Source organism: Helianthus annuus, chromosome 10 (assembly GCF_002127325.2).
Source record: "Helianthus annuus cultivar XRQ/B chromosome 10, HanXRQr2.0-SUNRISE, whole genome shotgun sequence".
Classification (NCBI taxonomy): domain Eukaryota; kingdom Viridiplantae; phylum Streptophyta; class Magnoliopsida; order Asterales; family Asteraceae; genus Helianthus; species Helianthus annuus.
In genome coordinates, this window is record NC_035442.2 from 85004791 (window position 1) to 85021896 (window position 17106).

General features: G+C 38.5%; 2 protein-coding genes across 2 annotated transcripts; one reads left to right on the forward strand and one right to left on the reverse strand.

Annotated features, from left to right (window-relative positions):
• Nucleotides 1–12600: 12600 nt before the first annotated feature.
• LOC118482650 (keratin-associated protein 5-5-like) lies at nt 12601–12969 on the forward strand. The gene has a single exon (XM_035978229.1). The coding sequence runs from the start codon at nt 12601–12603 to the stop codon at nt 12967–12969; it is 369 nt and encodes a 122-aa protein (XP_035834122.1).
• A 3195-nt stretch (nt 12970–16164) lies between these two features.
• Nucleotides 16165–16695, reverse strand: LOC110882050. The gene has a single exon (XM_022130150.1). It carries the CDS (start codon nt 16693–16695, stop codon nt 16165–16167), a length of 531 nt encoding a protein of 176 aa, XP_021985842.1.
• Nucleotides 16696–17106: the final 411 nt, after the last annotated feature.

A 17106-nucleotide genomic window follows, 5' to 3' on the forward strand; every position in this document is an offset into this window, starting at 1 on the left:
ACACGCTTAGACACTCGAAACTATAGTGATCCTTGTACTCAGCTCATTATCATCCGAAGTTGTAACTATTTTTCTTATATTGTAGTTTGGTGATCGGTAGTTGCCATCACCCGAGGTTTTTTATGCCGGAGATTATACATTGATCAAGGGCTTTTTCCTCATATAAATCATTGTGTCTTTGCATATTTCACACTGAAGTGATCCTTTACTTTTTCTATCAACCAAGCATCATACCCCATTTACATAAAGTTTGGTTGCATTATCCTTGTGTGATTTTTGACCAAAACACTTGCTATGACTGATTATTTCTCCAAGTGGATAGAAGCTGAAGCTTTTGCCCAAGTCAGAGAAAAGGAAGTTATATCCTTTATTAAGAGAAATATTATAACTAGGTTTGGCATTCCTTCTGAAATTATATGTGATAATGGTTCCCAATTTATTGGGGGCAGAACCACTAACTTTTGTGACAGCTGGGGGATTAAGATGATAACATCAACACCAGTCCACCCACAAGCTAATGGTCAAGCAGAATCATCCAACAAGATCATCATCAACAATTTGAAGAAGAAACTTGGATCCAAGAAAGGAAAATGGGCAGAAGAATTACCCTATGTGCTTTGGGCTGATAGGACAACCCCCAAGAATGCTACTGGTCAAACACCATTCTCTTTGGTATTTGGGGCAGAATCAGTGATCCCAACAGAAATGGTAGTTCCAACTGCTAGAACAAGTACCCATGATCCTGAGGAAAATGATGAGAACCTGGCTCAAGACCTGGATACTATTGAGGAAATCAGGGATTTGGCTAGGATAAGGATGGCTAGTTATCAACAAAAAATGGCTGGTGCTTACAACAAAAATGTCAGGATAAGGAAGTTTCAAGTTGGAGATATGGTATTGAGGAAAGCATTCCAGAATACCACCAATCCTGCTGAGGGAAAGTTGGCACCAAAATGGGAAGGCCCTTATTTGATTGAAGCTGAAGAAGGAAAGGGGGCATATAGATTGCTGACCATGGATGGTGATTTGCTACCAAGGGCTTGGAATGCTGTCCATTTGAAGAAATATTTCATGTGAACAGGATCCTCATGGCACAGATGATCCTTAGATTAGGGGTATCCTTGAAGGATCCTTAAAGCATCCATGATCCTTACTCTGGTAATGTCCTAATCTTGAACTATTTCATTTACTTATTTTCTCATACAAGGATAAGGATCATGTATCCTTTATCCTTCTCTCACGAGATTCTGAGTTTTGAAAGTTCAGGTATCCTTAGCATAATGTTGATTATCTACAGAAGCAATTCAGGTCTTTGGGTTTAACCCTAGTTATTTGGGCTTGACCCCAGTTTCGCCTGTAGCACACGATGATCCTGGTATAGTTCAAGGCATTGGGACCAGTACTCGCTTTAGGGGCTGATAATTCCATTGTACTGGCTATACCTAGGATCCTACGTATAATGGTAGACGTACCATACATCCGTTCCTAAGGTTTCTAACGTTTACACGTTAGCTCAGGTTTTGGCATTATCATGTCACTAAGTTTGGATAGTCGCCAGTTAGGGCCATACTCCAGTTTACATACGATCCTTGGGCTTATCCCCAGTTATCCTTGGGCTTGTCCCCAGTTATCCTTGGGCTTGTCCCCAGTTATCCTTGGGCTTGTCCCCAGTTATCCTTGGGCTTGTCCCCAGTTGCTAACTCTTATTCTATATTGGCTTAGTCCCAAGTTATGATCTATTTCAGGTCCTTGAAGTTTAACAACTAAGGATCCTTGATCCTTATCTCTCCCTAAGGTTTATCTTATAGTTATCCTGATTATGACTAGGATCCTAACTTGGGTCCTCAGGTATGATCCTTAACTATTTCAATTCTATTCGTTGATTATTTGAATCCCCCTTATACTTTGACAACTAAACTTATGATCCTTAGAACATATATTACTTTTTGGGATTTTTCAACTATTGGATATTTGATCATGGATCATATCCTAAATGTTTTCAACCTGACTTATTCAAAGTTGCTTATTTAATAAGTGTACATCAATACAATTAAAAATTAAAGGAACTTAAAAGATAACAACACAGGATAAGCGACAAAAGGTTAAGATTTTATTTATTAACAAAAAAGACTAACCCTTCAAAAGTTGTCAAAATTACCTACCCCAAGCATCTACCAGCAATACGTGGCCCGTCCGCTGGGGTAGGTAAAGGGTGTCCATCATCATAGGTTTAAAGTTGTGCAGGAAAGTAAAAACGGCAGGATCACAATGGTTTCATCCCCCAAACAGAGGATCCCTCCACCATATGCAATCCTACCTATTGTCTGATGGATCCTAGATCCTTAATCCTAAAAACTATTGTTCACAAGCACAGACCATCAAATTTTTCAAAACAAACGACCACTAAACAAAAAAAAATTGGGCTCCGGCTAAGTCTCGAAATTTCCATCATTGCCCAATCCTGTAGCCTAGACCTTCGCTGCATCCTCACCACCAGCTCCACTTGCCTCACCACCCTGATCCTTGCCACTGCCTCCAGCCTCAAGCGTCAAGATCTCCTCAGCCTCTTTGTCGTCCTCCAGTTCAGCTAGCCTTGCTTTCCAACCCTCCACGTCCCAGGTGCTCTTGTCAAAAGCAGGATCCTGAGCTTCCATGGCCATTTGCAGCTGGATCTTGTACATTGCAATGGCGGCGGAGACCTTAGCATCCTGGGTGATCTCGTGCTTCTCATAGTCAAAGTTGATCAGCATCTTGGCAGCTTCATTCTTGGTGGCCTTGAAGATTGGATGCTCCTCCCCAGGTTTTCGTTTGAATAGATAGCGATGGGAACCAAAAGTGGTCAGGTCATATAGTTCTCCTAACTCAGCCATGCCTAAATCAATCCCCTCCTGCTCGATGATCCTTTCAAGGGTATATAAGACCCTCCAGATCATCGGCATAGCTTGGATGTAGGATATGCCGGTCAGGGAGAAGAAGGATTGGGTGAAAGCTGGGAAAGGATACGTGTAACCTATGGCAAACGGGGTCACAGGGAAGGCAACCCATGAATCAGAAGTATGATCGCTCAGGGCAGAAGGATCATAGGGTTTGAACACGGTGTTTGCAGGAAAACAGTACCGGACCCTGTCAATTTGAGGATCGGTGAAGATACAGCGTTCTTTAGCAGAGTCTGTGATGATCCCTTGACCCTTGAAGGGGCTTTCCTTCCGGTGATCTTTAGCAGGGGAATTCCGAAGCATCATTTTGAACGGAATAGTAAAAAGAAAGAAAAACAGAGCAAGCAAAGAGAGAAGATGAAGGGGAGAATACCTGGTTGATCTTCTGAATACGGTTATAAAGGGAGTAGCTTTGAATTTAAATGCATTCGATCATATCTCTATCTCTATTTATAATCATGATTTTGCAGGATGTCACTTCTGTGACGTCACGACGCGACGGCTAGTTAGAAATTAACGGCTATAAATCCGTTAAGTTTGTTGCAGATAAGATCAAGAAAACATAATTCGTTACTTTTACATTACACTCCTTATATTTTGGGGGCAATTGTTAGGGGAGGATTTTCTAACAATTAGTGATCCTTGCTTATTATCCTGACAAGTGATCCTTACTTCTGTGACAGATAGTGATCCTCAGAAGAGCTTCAGGATCAGGATCATGGATCACCTTAAGGATCCTCATACTAACGATTGGTTGTTTGTATTTCATATTATTTTGCAGGAGTATTGAACTTGACTTGGTCTTGGCAACGTTACTATGGAATATTCCCCAAGTATTTCGCACTCATTTGAACGAAAATGGACGTTGTGGAGAACGTAGGAGAATGGAATGAAAGTCGGGCAGTTAGTTAGCTTAGTTTAGCTTTCATATTTAAAGGGGTGACGAGCTAAAATTAGAACACTTAGCCATTTTTTGCTTACACACACTCTCGTACAATTGCAGCCACAAAGCTCTCAGCAAACACTTAGCATTTCTCACACTTTTACACGTTTTAGCATAGTGATCCTTGTACTCAGCTCGTCACTATCCGAAGTTGTAAACTTTAATTGATTTATTTGAGCTTGGTGATCGGTAGTTTCCATCACCCGAGGTTTTTTATGCCGGAGATCATTCATTGATCAAGGGCTTTTTCCTCGTATAAATCCTTGTGTTGTTCGTGCAATTTATATCATAGTGATCCTTATCATAATTCTTCATTTCAAGCATCATTCCCCGTAACTTGGAGTTTGGTTGCATTATCCTAGCGTGATTTTTAACCAAAACACCTACCCCTTGGGGAGTTGTCAAGGTTGATAGTGATCAGCAGGAGGCGAAAGAATGCTACTCATCCTCGATGAAATCCTCAACCAAACCTAGTGCAGCATAGCAATTAAAGACGCGGGCCCAGGATATCGTGGAGGATCCGGAGCAGGATGTGAAGAAAATTATCCTAGACCAGGATAATCCCGATATTTCGGTGCTCGTGGGAACCAATATCCCTCAGGATATTGAAGAACAATTGATTAACTTTTTGAAATGCAGGATGTCAACGTTTGCATGGAAGCATGAGGATATGACAGGCATATCCAAAGATATTATCACTCACAAGATTGGAATTGATAAATCATTCAAGCCTGTGCAACAAAAAAGAAGGAAGTTTGCTCCTGAGCGGAACACTATTATCCAGGAGGAAGTTGAAAGACTATTAAAGTCCAGAATGATCAGAGAGGTTAAGTTCCCAAGATGGCTAGCAAACGTGGTTGTAGTACAAAAGAAAAATGGGAAATGGAGAGTTTGTGTAGACTACACAGACTTGAACAAAGCCTGTCCTAAAGACCCATTTTCTCTTCCCCACATTGATGCAATGGTAGATGCCACTGTCGGGCATGAAATGCTGACTTTCATGGACGCATCTTCAGGATTTCAACAGATCCAAATGGAGCCTTCTGACCAGGAGGATACTGCCTTCATGACACCAACAGGTATTTATTGTTATACAGCTATGCCTTTTGGTTTGAAAAATGCAGGTGCAACATACCAAAGATTGGTAAACATGATGTTCAAAGACAAACTGGGGGACACCATGGAGTTATATATCGATGATATGGTGGTGAAATCTAAAAAGGCTGAGGATCACCTCCAGGATATCAAGGGAGCATTTGATATCCTGGATCAATACAACATGAAGCTAAATCCTGCTAAATGCCATTTCGGGGTGGGGGCAGGAAAGTTTCTTGGATATATGGTGACAAAAAGGGGGATAGAAGCAAGCCCAGAGCAGATCAAAGCTATCCTGGATATAAAATCACCCTCAAATATGAAGGACGTACAAAGATTGACAGGCCGAGTAGCAGCTTTAAACAGGTTTATCTCAAGATCCTCAGAGAAATGCAAAGACTTTTATGATATCCTGAAGAAGAACAAAAGATTCGAATGGGGGGAGAAGCATGAAGCAGCCCTGCAGGATTTGAAACGATATCTCTCAACCGCACCTCTATTGATGAAGCCTGAAAATGGTGAACCACTATCCCTATACCTTGCTGTATCAGGGAATGCTGTAAGTGCCGTTCTTATAAAAGACCATGAAGGTCAGCAATATCCTGTTTATTATGTTAGTAAAAGTTTATTAGATGCTGAAACTAGGTACTCTCACTTAGAAAAATTAATACTAGCATTGGTCATGGCATCAACGAAGCTTAGACATTATTTCGATACACATAGGATACATGTTAAGACAAATTATCCTGTCAAAAATGTGCTTAGGAAACCAGAAATGTCGGGCAGGATGGCCAAGTGGTCAGTAAAGTTGAGTGCTTATGATTTAGTATATGAACCTAGAAATGCCATAAAGTCTCAAGCTTTAGCTGACTTTGTGGCTGATTTTAGTAGTGACATTTAGGACGAGGTAGACCTAGAAGTTCAACAGTTAGGAGAATCCTCAGGATCCTGGACATTATATACTGATGGTGCATCTAATGTAAGAGGAGTAGGATTAGGAATACTACTAAAATCGCCACAGGGGGACATATTACCCCAGGCTATTAGGTGTGAATTTCCTGCTACTAACAATGAGGCAGAATATGAAGTTTTAATTGCAGGATTAGAATTGGCTAAGAGTATGAGTATCAAAAATTTGCAAGTATATGTTGACTCTTTGTTAATTACTAACCATTTTAATGGATCCTATGCAGTTAAGGGTGAGAAATTAATCGAATATCTCGATATTCTCAAAAAATTAGCAGGATATTTCGATGTTTTTATACTTGAACAGGTACCAAGGGAGGATAATGCTGAAGCGGATGCCTTAGCAAATTTGGGATCATCGATCAGGATACCTGAAGGGACCCAAATACCAATATTACATATCTTGTATCCTGCAACGAATCCTCAAGAAAAAGAAGTAGCAGGTATTCAGGATCCTGGAGCGGAGTATCCTGAAAAGGATCCTAAATCCTGGACGACTCCAATCATGAGATATCTCAAGGAAGGACATATCCCCGGAGATGAAAATCCTAAGGCATTTAGGATGAAGGTATCATGATTCACTATTATAAACAATGTTTTATACAAGAAATCTCTTGCAGGACCGTATTTGAGGTGCTTGGAGGGTCCTGAAGCCAAAGAAGTACTTCAGGATATACATGAAGGGGATTGTGGTAACCATACTGGGGGTAGGTCGTTATTCTGAAAAGTATTAAGGACAGGATATTATTGGCCAACAATGAGGAAAGATGCCGCAGAATATGCTCGAAGATGTGACGCATGTCAGAGACATAGTAACATACTGCATCAACCTGCTGAACCATTATATCCTATTGTTTCCCCTTGGCCATTTATGAAGTGGGGTATCGATATAGTGGGAAAGCTACCAAAAGCCCCGGGAGGAAAAGTTTTTATGCTAGCAATGACGGACTATTTCTCTAAGTGGGTCGAAGCGGAAGCATTTGTTCAAGTTAGAGACCAAGAAGTAGTATCCTTCATAAAGAGGAATATCCTGACCAGATTCGGAGTACCAGCCGAAATAATCTGTGACAATGGTTCTCAGTTTATAAGCAAGAGAACTACTGACTTTTGCAAGAGTTGGGGAATCAAAATGGTAACATCTACTCCAGTACATCCTCAAGCGAATGGACAAGCAGAATCCTCAAACAAGATAATTGTCAATAACTTAAAGAAAAGGCTTGGAGCCAAAAAAGGAAGATGGGCAGAAGAATTACCCTTTGTTTTATGGGCTGATAGGACAACAGTAAAGAATGCGACAGGCCAAACCCCATTTTCCTTGGTATTTGGAGCAGAAGCAATGATTCCGACGGAAATGACAATACCCATTGCAAGATCTACCCTAAGTGATCCTGAGCAGAATCCTGAAGCCTTGAGTCAGGATTTAGACACTATAGATGAGAAGAGAGATGCGGCAAGGCTAAGGATGGCAGCATATCAACAGAGAATATCCAGGGCATATAACAAGAATATTAGGACCAGAAGATTTAAGGTTGGAGATTGGGTGCTAAGAAAGGCTTTTCAGAATACTACTAATCATGTCGATGGCAAGTTAGCTCCAAAATGGGAAGGACCATACGAAGTTGAATCAGAAGCAGGGAAAGGAGCATACAGACTCAAGAATATGGAGGGGGATATGCTACCGAGGTCTTGGAATGCTATACACCTTAAGCTCTATTTCAAGTGAGTTTAGAATTTAATTTCTAACTCAGGATGGTATGAATTCTACCTTTTTTAAATATATTTGGTTTAATTTGTTCTTTGTAACCTAATACTGACTTAAGCATCGGAGGGGTGTTAGCCAAGCTAACACCCACCTTAGTTTACAATTGTTTTGCAAGATATGTTTCAGGATACAGCTCCAGGATATGTACTCAGGATAACTCGAAAGATTAGAGGATTGGCCCCCTCTCTCACGTTTAAGGGATACTGATCCCTTCACAGGTTTAAAGGTATTCACCTTTCTTCCGAATTGGGTTTAAACACCCCGCCTGGAGCGCAAGTTATTCAGGGATAGTTCAAGGTGGCGGGACCAGTCCATGTAAAAGTGGCTGACAATTTCGTTACTGTTGGCTATATCCTGAATCCTAAAGGTATATGAGGATTGATCACCCTCTCTCACGAAAGGGTATTTTCATACTCTCTAAGGTTTAAAGGTTTTCACCTTTCTAAGTCTTGGAGTTTATACACTCCCGCCTGTAGCGCATGAAAATTTGGGATTTTCCCCAGGATACAAGGGATTTATCTCCAGTACATCCTTGGGTTTGCCCTTGGGACGTAAAAAGTTGCCTATACAATGGAAACTGACATTCAGAAGATTTCTAAAGTATTTGAAGGCATTGTACACAGGGGACATTCCCACCAAGGTGGTGGTGTAAAGCTAAAAGGATGAGGCTTGGAACTAATGCACTGAGTACCTTGCACAAGGGACATCTTCATTGGAAGAATTGCAAAGGGATTGAAGTTTGGTAATAGGTTTATACCCTATTTCTGGTATGATCTTTCCTTTGTAAACATCGTCTAAGTTTTTAGTAACATTATGATAAGTATCCTGATATATTCTTAAAGTCCTTTTCAGAATATTTGATTAGGGTGTTTGAAACTAGTGTTAGTTTGGAACTTTGATCATTTAAATATTATCGAAAACTGGTTTTGGAAAAATAGATTGTTTATCAAAAACTTTCTACAAAGTTGAAGGGATGTTTGGAAGTTCTATCTAATAAAAAGTTTTTACAGTATATCGCTGAGCATACTGATCAGGATATTTTATAAGATAACAGTATGAAATTTTTTGCAAAGCTAAGAGTTACACTAAGTAATGCAAGGTAACAGAAAATAAGTCAAAAGATAGTTATATTATTAACAAGTCAAAAGTTGTGCTTTTGGTTTCACCTCAAACCGAGGCCCATCCGCCAAAAGCACGATTAGTTTTTACCATACTTGTGTAACGGTTGCAGGGTATATCTCAAAACAGGACATGTCCACCTACAACCGTTATCACATTCAAAACAAGTTATACTAATTGATGACCAAGGGCTTCGTCCTAAAACCTAGGACCCATCCACATTTGGTCATCACATTGTTCTAGTGCAGGAAATGTAAATTGTTCGAAGACAGGAAAAGTAAATTGTTTATGCAACCACAACCATGAAATTAAAAAGTGGGCTCCGGCCTTGGCACGTATATCCATCATCGCCCACTCCGCTACCTAAGGGGTAGCAACCTCTTTCCCAGCATCCATACCAGCATCATCCTCGGGGTTCTTCTCAGTATCTGCAGCAGCATCCTTTTCACCAGCATTCTTTCCAGCATTTGCCCCAGCATTCTCAGAAACATCCTTTGAAGCGCTAGCATCCATTGCTTTGGCAGACTCTTCCACAGCAGACTTGACAGGAGGCTCCACAGGATTTCCCCCGAGATCTCTTAACTTCGCCTCCCAGGCCTTAGTGTTCCAAGAAGGGCATTGCAAACCCATTCATCGGAACAAAAATCCGACCGGACCTCTCGGTCAAATGGACGGAAGATTGTCCCGACGGGAAAGGCACCGGAAGCTCGTAGGGCTGCGATGTCGGAATTATCAAAAGAACACACTTCTTTAGAAGGATTCTGAAGCAGATTTTGTTTGTAAAAGGGGGAAACCGAGTCCGCCACTTGCGATCTGGTACGAGTCGCCATGGAAGAGCAAAGTCGGAGAAAAGAAGATATAAAACAAGGAAAATAGAAAGGGCAGAGAGGAAAATACCTGATGTCCGCTTGAAGATAAGGATAACCATGATAAGGAGTCCCTCGGTTAATATAGGATGAATATAGGGGGGGTAAAGAGTAAATAATGCTTTGGAAGTTGCACCGCTGTCATTTCAAGAGTCTAGTCATATTAATTGCCTTAAGTTATGAGGTGAAACTTTTGAAATATATCTGTTGGATTGGTATACCAACCGATATATTTGGGGACAATTGTTATGGCTCATTTTCTAAGCATACATATCCTGACCAATATCCTGCCTTTGTTTGTTTATTTGTGACCAGGATGCTGGAAGAGGATATTGCTAACATCTTGGGCGATATCCTGAGGTTTATTAATTAACCACGTGCAGGTTAAAGGCTGAGACTTGCTAACGGTCAAGAGGACTTCTTCTCCTCAGGACTCGGACGAGTTTGTTGAAGGAGAGACGTTGAGCCCGAAAGACCAGGTCTACAACGTTCGATGAAGGAATATTCGGTGGATCCCGGAAGTTTAGGATAGTTTGTTATTTTATCTTTACTATAAATAGATGGGGGCGGATCAGTTTAAGGCACACAATCTCCACTAACACTCTCGCATACTTTCACTTTCTAGCTCATTGCAAATAACACACTTGTATTCAAATTTCGTTGTAACACTTAGTCGATCCGCACCACATCTTGCACTGTATCTTGATATTTGAAGCAATAGAAGAACAAGGCAGCTGCGATTGTCAGCTCCCGAGGTTTTATGCCGGCGATCTAGATTGATCAAGGGCTTTCCTCGTACATCTCGTGTCATTTACTTTACTTTTTTGCTCATTGTTTGATCACAGATACGACTCTATATCCTGAGCCGTATCCTGAAACTGTTTTTGCAAATAACTCAATTAACATATTTTTGAACACATTCTCTTAGCACACTACCTCACTTAACTAATTTGATCACTTAATTGCTTCGGTAATTTTTGACCAAAACAGTTTCATGGGTCTCAAATTGCCTATTAGAATCATAACAAGGAACTTAGAATCTTAGATATATTAGCCCAGGTTTATAACGAACAATCATGACTTGATTATCTTCACAAATTTAGCCATGTTTTATATAGATATGTATAGTTTATATAGTTATAATATCATCCTAAATCATGTAGCATCATGTATGTCAAGCATGGAGGTTAAAACCTCATTATATGATTCACCACTACACAAACCATCACAAGGATAGTTCGGAGGGTCATGAATAACAAGAAATAAATATATCTAACATAAGATCAAGTGACCAAGTACTCTACAACTCAGGTGTGCCAACACATCATGAAAAGAATTAACTAAGTGAGGAGGGCTAGGGTACTTTGATTCTAGTAAGTCACTTAGAGTGTTCATACACAAGCTTCAAATGATGGAGTGGAACTTAGTTTGGAAAGCCAAAGCTTCCATTTGTTTACACTTCACAAGTCACAAGTTCATCATATGAAAGATATTGACTTGTGCTTGTTTTCATCATTGATTTTGTCATGTATAAACAAAATTATAATGAGTGTTTGAACTCATAACTTTGATGGTAATCACCTCAACACAAACCCATAATCATAGACTTGATTGTGAGCTTGGTGGGCATAAGATTCCACCAAGTTATTAACATAAATAAATATGAACTTACAAGAAGATAAAAACAAGCAGAAAGTTTAATGCACTTTGGACCTCAAATATGGTGAGGTTTCACCTTAGTTTGCCCAAGCAAACTTGTGAAAACCTTCCTAGAGGTTATCCAAGTGTTTTAGAAGAATAAACAAGAAAGAAATAGAAGAAGTGAGTTAGAACTCACTTTGATTCACTGAAAGTTTCTGCTCAAACTTGCTGGAAATTAGATGAGATTGAGAGTGTTTTTGAAGTGTTAGGGTGTTTGTAAAGTGGAAAAATGAATGGGGAAGTGTTGCTTATATAAGGGAGGGATTAGAGTTTGAGTTAGGTGAGCATTTAGTGCAATTAGGTGGGAGATAACAATTAAAGAAAAGGTTAACCACACTTCACAGCTTGCGGCCGCAAGCTGTTGTGGTGTATATTTTTTTTCTTTTTTTTTTTTGACATATTAGTTAGGTATTTTGGCACATTTATGATATGTTAAGTATAAAAAACATATAATTACCATTTAAACAAGTGTAATGACATATGGTTAGGTATTAAATGGGTATACAATAGGGTATTTTAAGGTATGAAAATATATCAAGTGTATCAAGTATGTATGATTTATAGTTAGGTACTAATCAAGTGAAAAACATATGATTTAATCTTATAATTGAATAATCAAGCGTTTGCATGTACGGAAAGTTTAAGAATTACAAATACACGATGGTTATTTGCGGAGAAAAGTGCTCGGATAGTCCCTGTGTATTTTTTCACCTTTAGTCCCTAACTTTCTAAAATTACTTCTATAGTCCTCAACTTTTCAATTTTCGTTCCCGGATAGTCCCTGACGCGGATGGGGGTTCGTTTTTGGTGTTAAATGGATATGAAATTACAAAATTACCCTTACTATTAAAAATAACAATAAAACATTAAAAAATTCTAATTTATTATTTAAAAACAAAAGTGGGCCCCACCTTTTTCCTACCCCTGCCCCACCCCTACCCCTCTCCCCTTTAGGCTTTCTCTCTTCCTATTTCTTTGTCTCTGCAACTTGCAAACACCCAAAAAAACAGAGATACCCAACCTTTGATTCATGATACTCTAATGTGATACTCGATCGTGATACTCTCATATGAGGACTGTGATATAATGATGAACAGATTATGAACTTGATACAGATTTGAACTCGATGCACGAAACAGATCTGATGCATTCACGAATAAATCTGAATCACCTTTCGATCGAATCAGTTCCTTCTGTCCATCATCATCACTGATGAAAACAACATCAATAGATCGAAACGATGGTGGTTGTGGCGGGGGTGGTGATGATTACGGCGGTGGTGGTTGTGGCGGAGGTGGTGATGATGGCGGCGGTGGTGGTTGTGGCGGAAATGGTGGTTGTGGAATGGGTGCATACTGTCCTCCACCTGTTTTGACCCAAGAACTTCAGTCACAGGTCATGAGCTCCATTATTCTTTCTACTGTTAAAGGGAAGTCGAAAGAGGGCTGCAAGTTTGTGAGAGTTTTGTATGCTTTAACAACAATGGGAGCCCCTTGTTCCTTGATATACTTCTTTGCAGCTAAGGTCATGGTGGTGGACCTGGTGGTGATTCGCTGGATTTGCAGAAAAGTAGGAAGATGAAGAGGGTAAGGGGAGGTGGGTCCCACATAAAATCTAACTATTAATTATTTTCTTTTAAGTTATTAATGTAGCACTAAGGGCATTTTTGTCATTTCACATCACTTAACACCAAAAACTAACCCCATTTGCACCAGGGACTATCCGGGAACAAAATTGCAAAACTTGAGGACTATAAAGGTAATTTTAGAAAGTTAGGGACTAAAGGTGAAAAAAGACCAAACCATAGGGACTATCCGGACACTTTTCTCTTATTTGCGAGTTAAACCTATGTTTACGAGAATCATGCATTATGTATTAACGAATGTAGGTATCAATGTATAAACACGTTCAAACAATGTATGTTCCATGTAAATGATCAATTTTATTACGATCAAAGTCTCGGATTTACAACGATTCGAAATGAGATACGATTACAAAGGAAACGAGTTTCCAAAAATAGAATTACGATACGATCTTTCTATAAACAGAAAGCTACGAAAGCGAGGCGTTACATAAAACATACATAAAACCCACAAATAACATAGTAGATGTTACTAAAACACCATATTCAAACCCTAATAGTCCATAAAAAAACTTCAAATACTATGAATATAAAACACAACATGATAATCAACATAAAACACAATAATGTTGGTCATTCGATAATCAGAGCTTTATCATTCAAAATACAAAACAAAACCCACAAATATGGTGTTTTAGTAATCTTCATTATGTTATTTGTGGGTTTTGAGTATGTTTTATGACTTTTTATAGTTTTTATGAATTTTAAACTTTGTAGCCATGTTATTTGTGGGTTTTGAGTATGTTTTATGACTTTTTACAGTTTTTATGAATTTTAAACTTTGTAGCCAACCCCTAACCTAATATCTATATCATTTATAATACTCTTAAAAACAGGGTATTGGTTATATTTGTAATGTTAAAAATACTAACTTATAAAGCTGTATTATGATGTTTATTTTCTTAGAAATTGCATTAGCTAATATCATATCAAATTTAATAGCATTTTAGTTTTTACTAAACTAGTTGATTTTTCGCTCGCGCTTTGCGGCCGGGACCCAATGCCTGTAAAACGCGTGTCAGTAACGGCAAACAGATACTGAATATCAAAATATAAATTAGGACTTGACATAACATGATATTATTGACTAGAGAATAACTCAAACATCGTAAAATGATTGAACGACTCCCTCCACCCTAATGATAATGGTATGTTAAAAATGACAGCCGGCATTGCAATGAAAAAAAACCGAAAAGGAGAATGTGGGTGAGTGATGGAAGGTTAGGTCAATAAATGTTGAAAAGAGGCATAAATGTTATATAGTGAGCGGGAGGGCGATTCTAGGATGTATTATGATTATTGTAATAGTTTAATTATATTTATTAATATGGGACTACTATTAGTCAAAGTATAATAAGTTAATAACCTTTTTTTTAATGAGTAAACTGCCATTTTGGTCCCTGTGGTTTGTATACTTTTGCCATTTTAGTCTAAATCTCAAACTTTTTAAATCTGGGTCTCTGTGGTTTCACTTTTATTGCCATTTTAGTCCAAAATTAAGAGTAAACTGCCATTTTGGTCCATGTGGTTTCACTTTTATTGTCATTTTAGTCCAAATTTTAAACTTTTTGGAACAGTCAAAAAAAAGGATTTTTGAATTTTGGACTAAAATGGCAATAAAGATGAAACCACAGGGACCTAGATTTAAAAAGTTTGAGATTTGAACTAAAATGGCAAAAATGTCCAAACCACAGGGATCAAAATGGCAGTTTACTCTTTTTTAATACAATACGTTGATTATTCTAATTTTTAATTATATGGGACTACTATTAATAAAGTAAAATTTGTCTTTTGTTAATAAAAAGGATTTTTGCATAAAATTTTAGACAATTAGCCAATTTAATATCATTAAAAAGTAGAAAATTATATAATAACGATAAGTAAACATGCAACAAACTGCGTCGCATCCTATTTTTAAATTGCAAAATCGATCCTACTAGCTTTGTCCATATAGTTTTGAGAAGTATTTTAAAGCAAAATAAAGTTGGTATAAGTCGCAACTATAACATATCAGAGTGAAATGTGTAATTTAAGAATAGTATTAGTTAAATGAGCATTTTAACAACTTAAAATTTCGCAATCTTACTATAAGGGTGAATGATGTCGTCTCAATTTTTCTTTTTTTTCTCGTGTGACACGTCAACACAACATCATATTTTTTTAGTTTTCCTCTGATTCTTCAAATTGCACAGTGTCATCCTAGATTTCTCCGAAACCGAATTATTTTAAATTTAACACACAACCTGAACAAAACAAAACACACACATGAAATACGTACACACACAATCTGAAAAAAAAAAAAAAAAAGAAAGAAAAACAAAAACAAACGATTCTCACCGAGAACCGATGTTAGGTCCTCGCTCTCCGGGGTTTTTTTGGGTCACCGGGTCCGCGGGGGGGGGGGGGGGGCTTGGTTTCCGGATGGGGTCGGGCTTCACCAACCCTTCCCCAAGCTCCACATCGTTCACCCGAACGTCTTTTGGAAATGAAGAAATTTAAGAAAGCAAAATAAAGTTTGTGTATGATGAACATCATATAGACTATAAGAAGAGAACATATAAAAGTCAAACTTTACTGATGATAAAAGAAATCCATTGTTTTAGTCAACTATGTGTTAAGAGTTGTTGATAACCTCCTTTGCTAAGTTTTCGTAAGCTATAAACTTGTTTTGTAAGAGTAGAATTAGGAATTTCAAACTATAACTTAAAATAAGTAATAGAAATGGCGGATATGTAGTCAATAGACTAAACACATGATTAGTTAAAAATACTGAATTAAGCATATTGTTCTTGAGTTTTCGCATTTAACTTGAAAGTGGGCTTTTGGGTTTTTAATAATCGTGTTTTAAGTCTTGGTAAGATGGGGCTTCTGATACATTAGTAGTGTTATATATGTAATGGTATTCAACCATGGACCGTACTTAATTTAAAAAAATGTGTTTTTAAGTTGGACATACAAAGTTAATTTGGGTTTGAATTTGTATGGTAATTAACTATAAGGTTGTGTTAGACCTTATTTTTTTATACAAAATTGAAGTCTTGAAGATAACGTGAGTTTTTTTTTTTTGAAAGGTAAACTTCATTAACACAAACGCCAACCCAAGCCGGGCCGACAAAAAACAACACACAACAAAATTACATATCTACAAAGGAGCACCACTCCCTCCACTCAATCCCTGCATTTTTAAATCTATTGAAAAACCAAAGAAAACCCATAGCCTTTATCTCACTAACTACATTTTCTATTCTAACCGATATATTAGAAAATTTTGCGTTATTCCTGGCACGCCACAAACTCCAACACGCGATCATTATAATACCTTGCACCGCTTCGTTCTTCTTGTCCGAAACCCTGAGGTTTTTGTGGAAGGAGAAGAGGTCTTTTATCGAGAAAGCATAAATACTCGGAATTTTACACCAAGAACTTATACCCTGCCACACGTTCGAAGCGATATAACAAGCTGTAAACATATGTTCGGCTGTTTCCTCTTCAAAGTTGCATAGGATGCACCGAGAGTCTCCAACGATGACATTTCTTCTCTTAAGAGCGTCAGTTGTGGGTACTCTATCCATCTCTAATCTCCATGCATGTATGTTGACTTTAGCAGGTAACCATTTGCACAAATCTAAAACCGAACTGCTAGCCTGAATATCTTCCTCAATCATCAGCTTCCTGACCGCTTTCACTGAGAACAAACCATCAGAATCTGAGCTCCATTTCTAGCTATCACTAATAGACGAAACCTGCACATTATTAAGCGCAGACTTCAGCTGCTCAAAACTGGGCAGCAGGCCTGCATCGGACACTTCCGAATTCCAGCACCAACTGTATTGGACCACACTGCCATGAATTGATATCCTATCAGCCACCTTACATTTCTTTTCGGTTTCCAATCTAAAGAGACCAGGAAATAAAGTCTTGAGAGGTTCATTAAAAAGCCACGGATCAATCCAGAAAGCAATATCTTGACCATTGCCCATCGAACCTTTCAGGAAATTCCGCAAAGGGCGACCGCCAACTTTAGTATTAATGAAGTTTTTTGCAATATTATTCCAAACCCCGCTGAGAGATTTTTT

Coding starts and splice junctions, on each gene's coding strand:
- LOC110882050 (XM_022130150.1), bottom strand. CDS start 16,695: ATGATTGAGGAAGATATTCAGGCTAGCAGTTCGGTTTTAGATTTGTGC.
- LOC118482650 (XM_035978229.1), top strand. CDS start 12,601: ATGAAAACAACATCAATAGATCGAAACGATGGTGGTTGTGGCGGGGGT.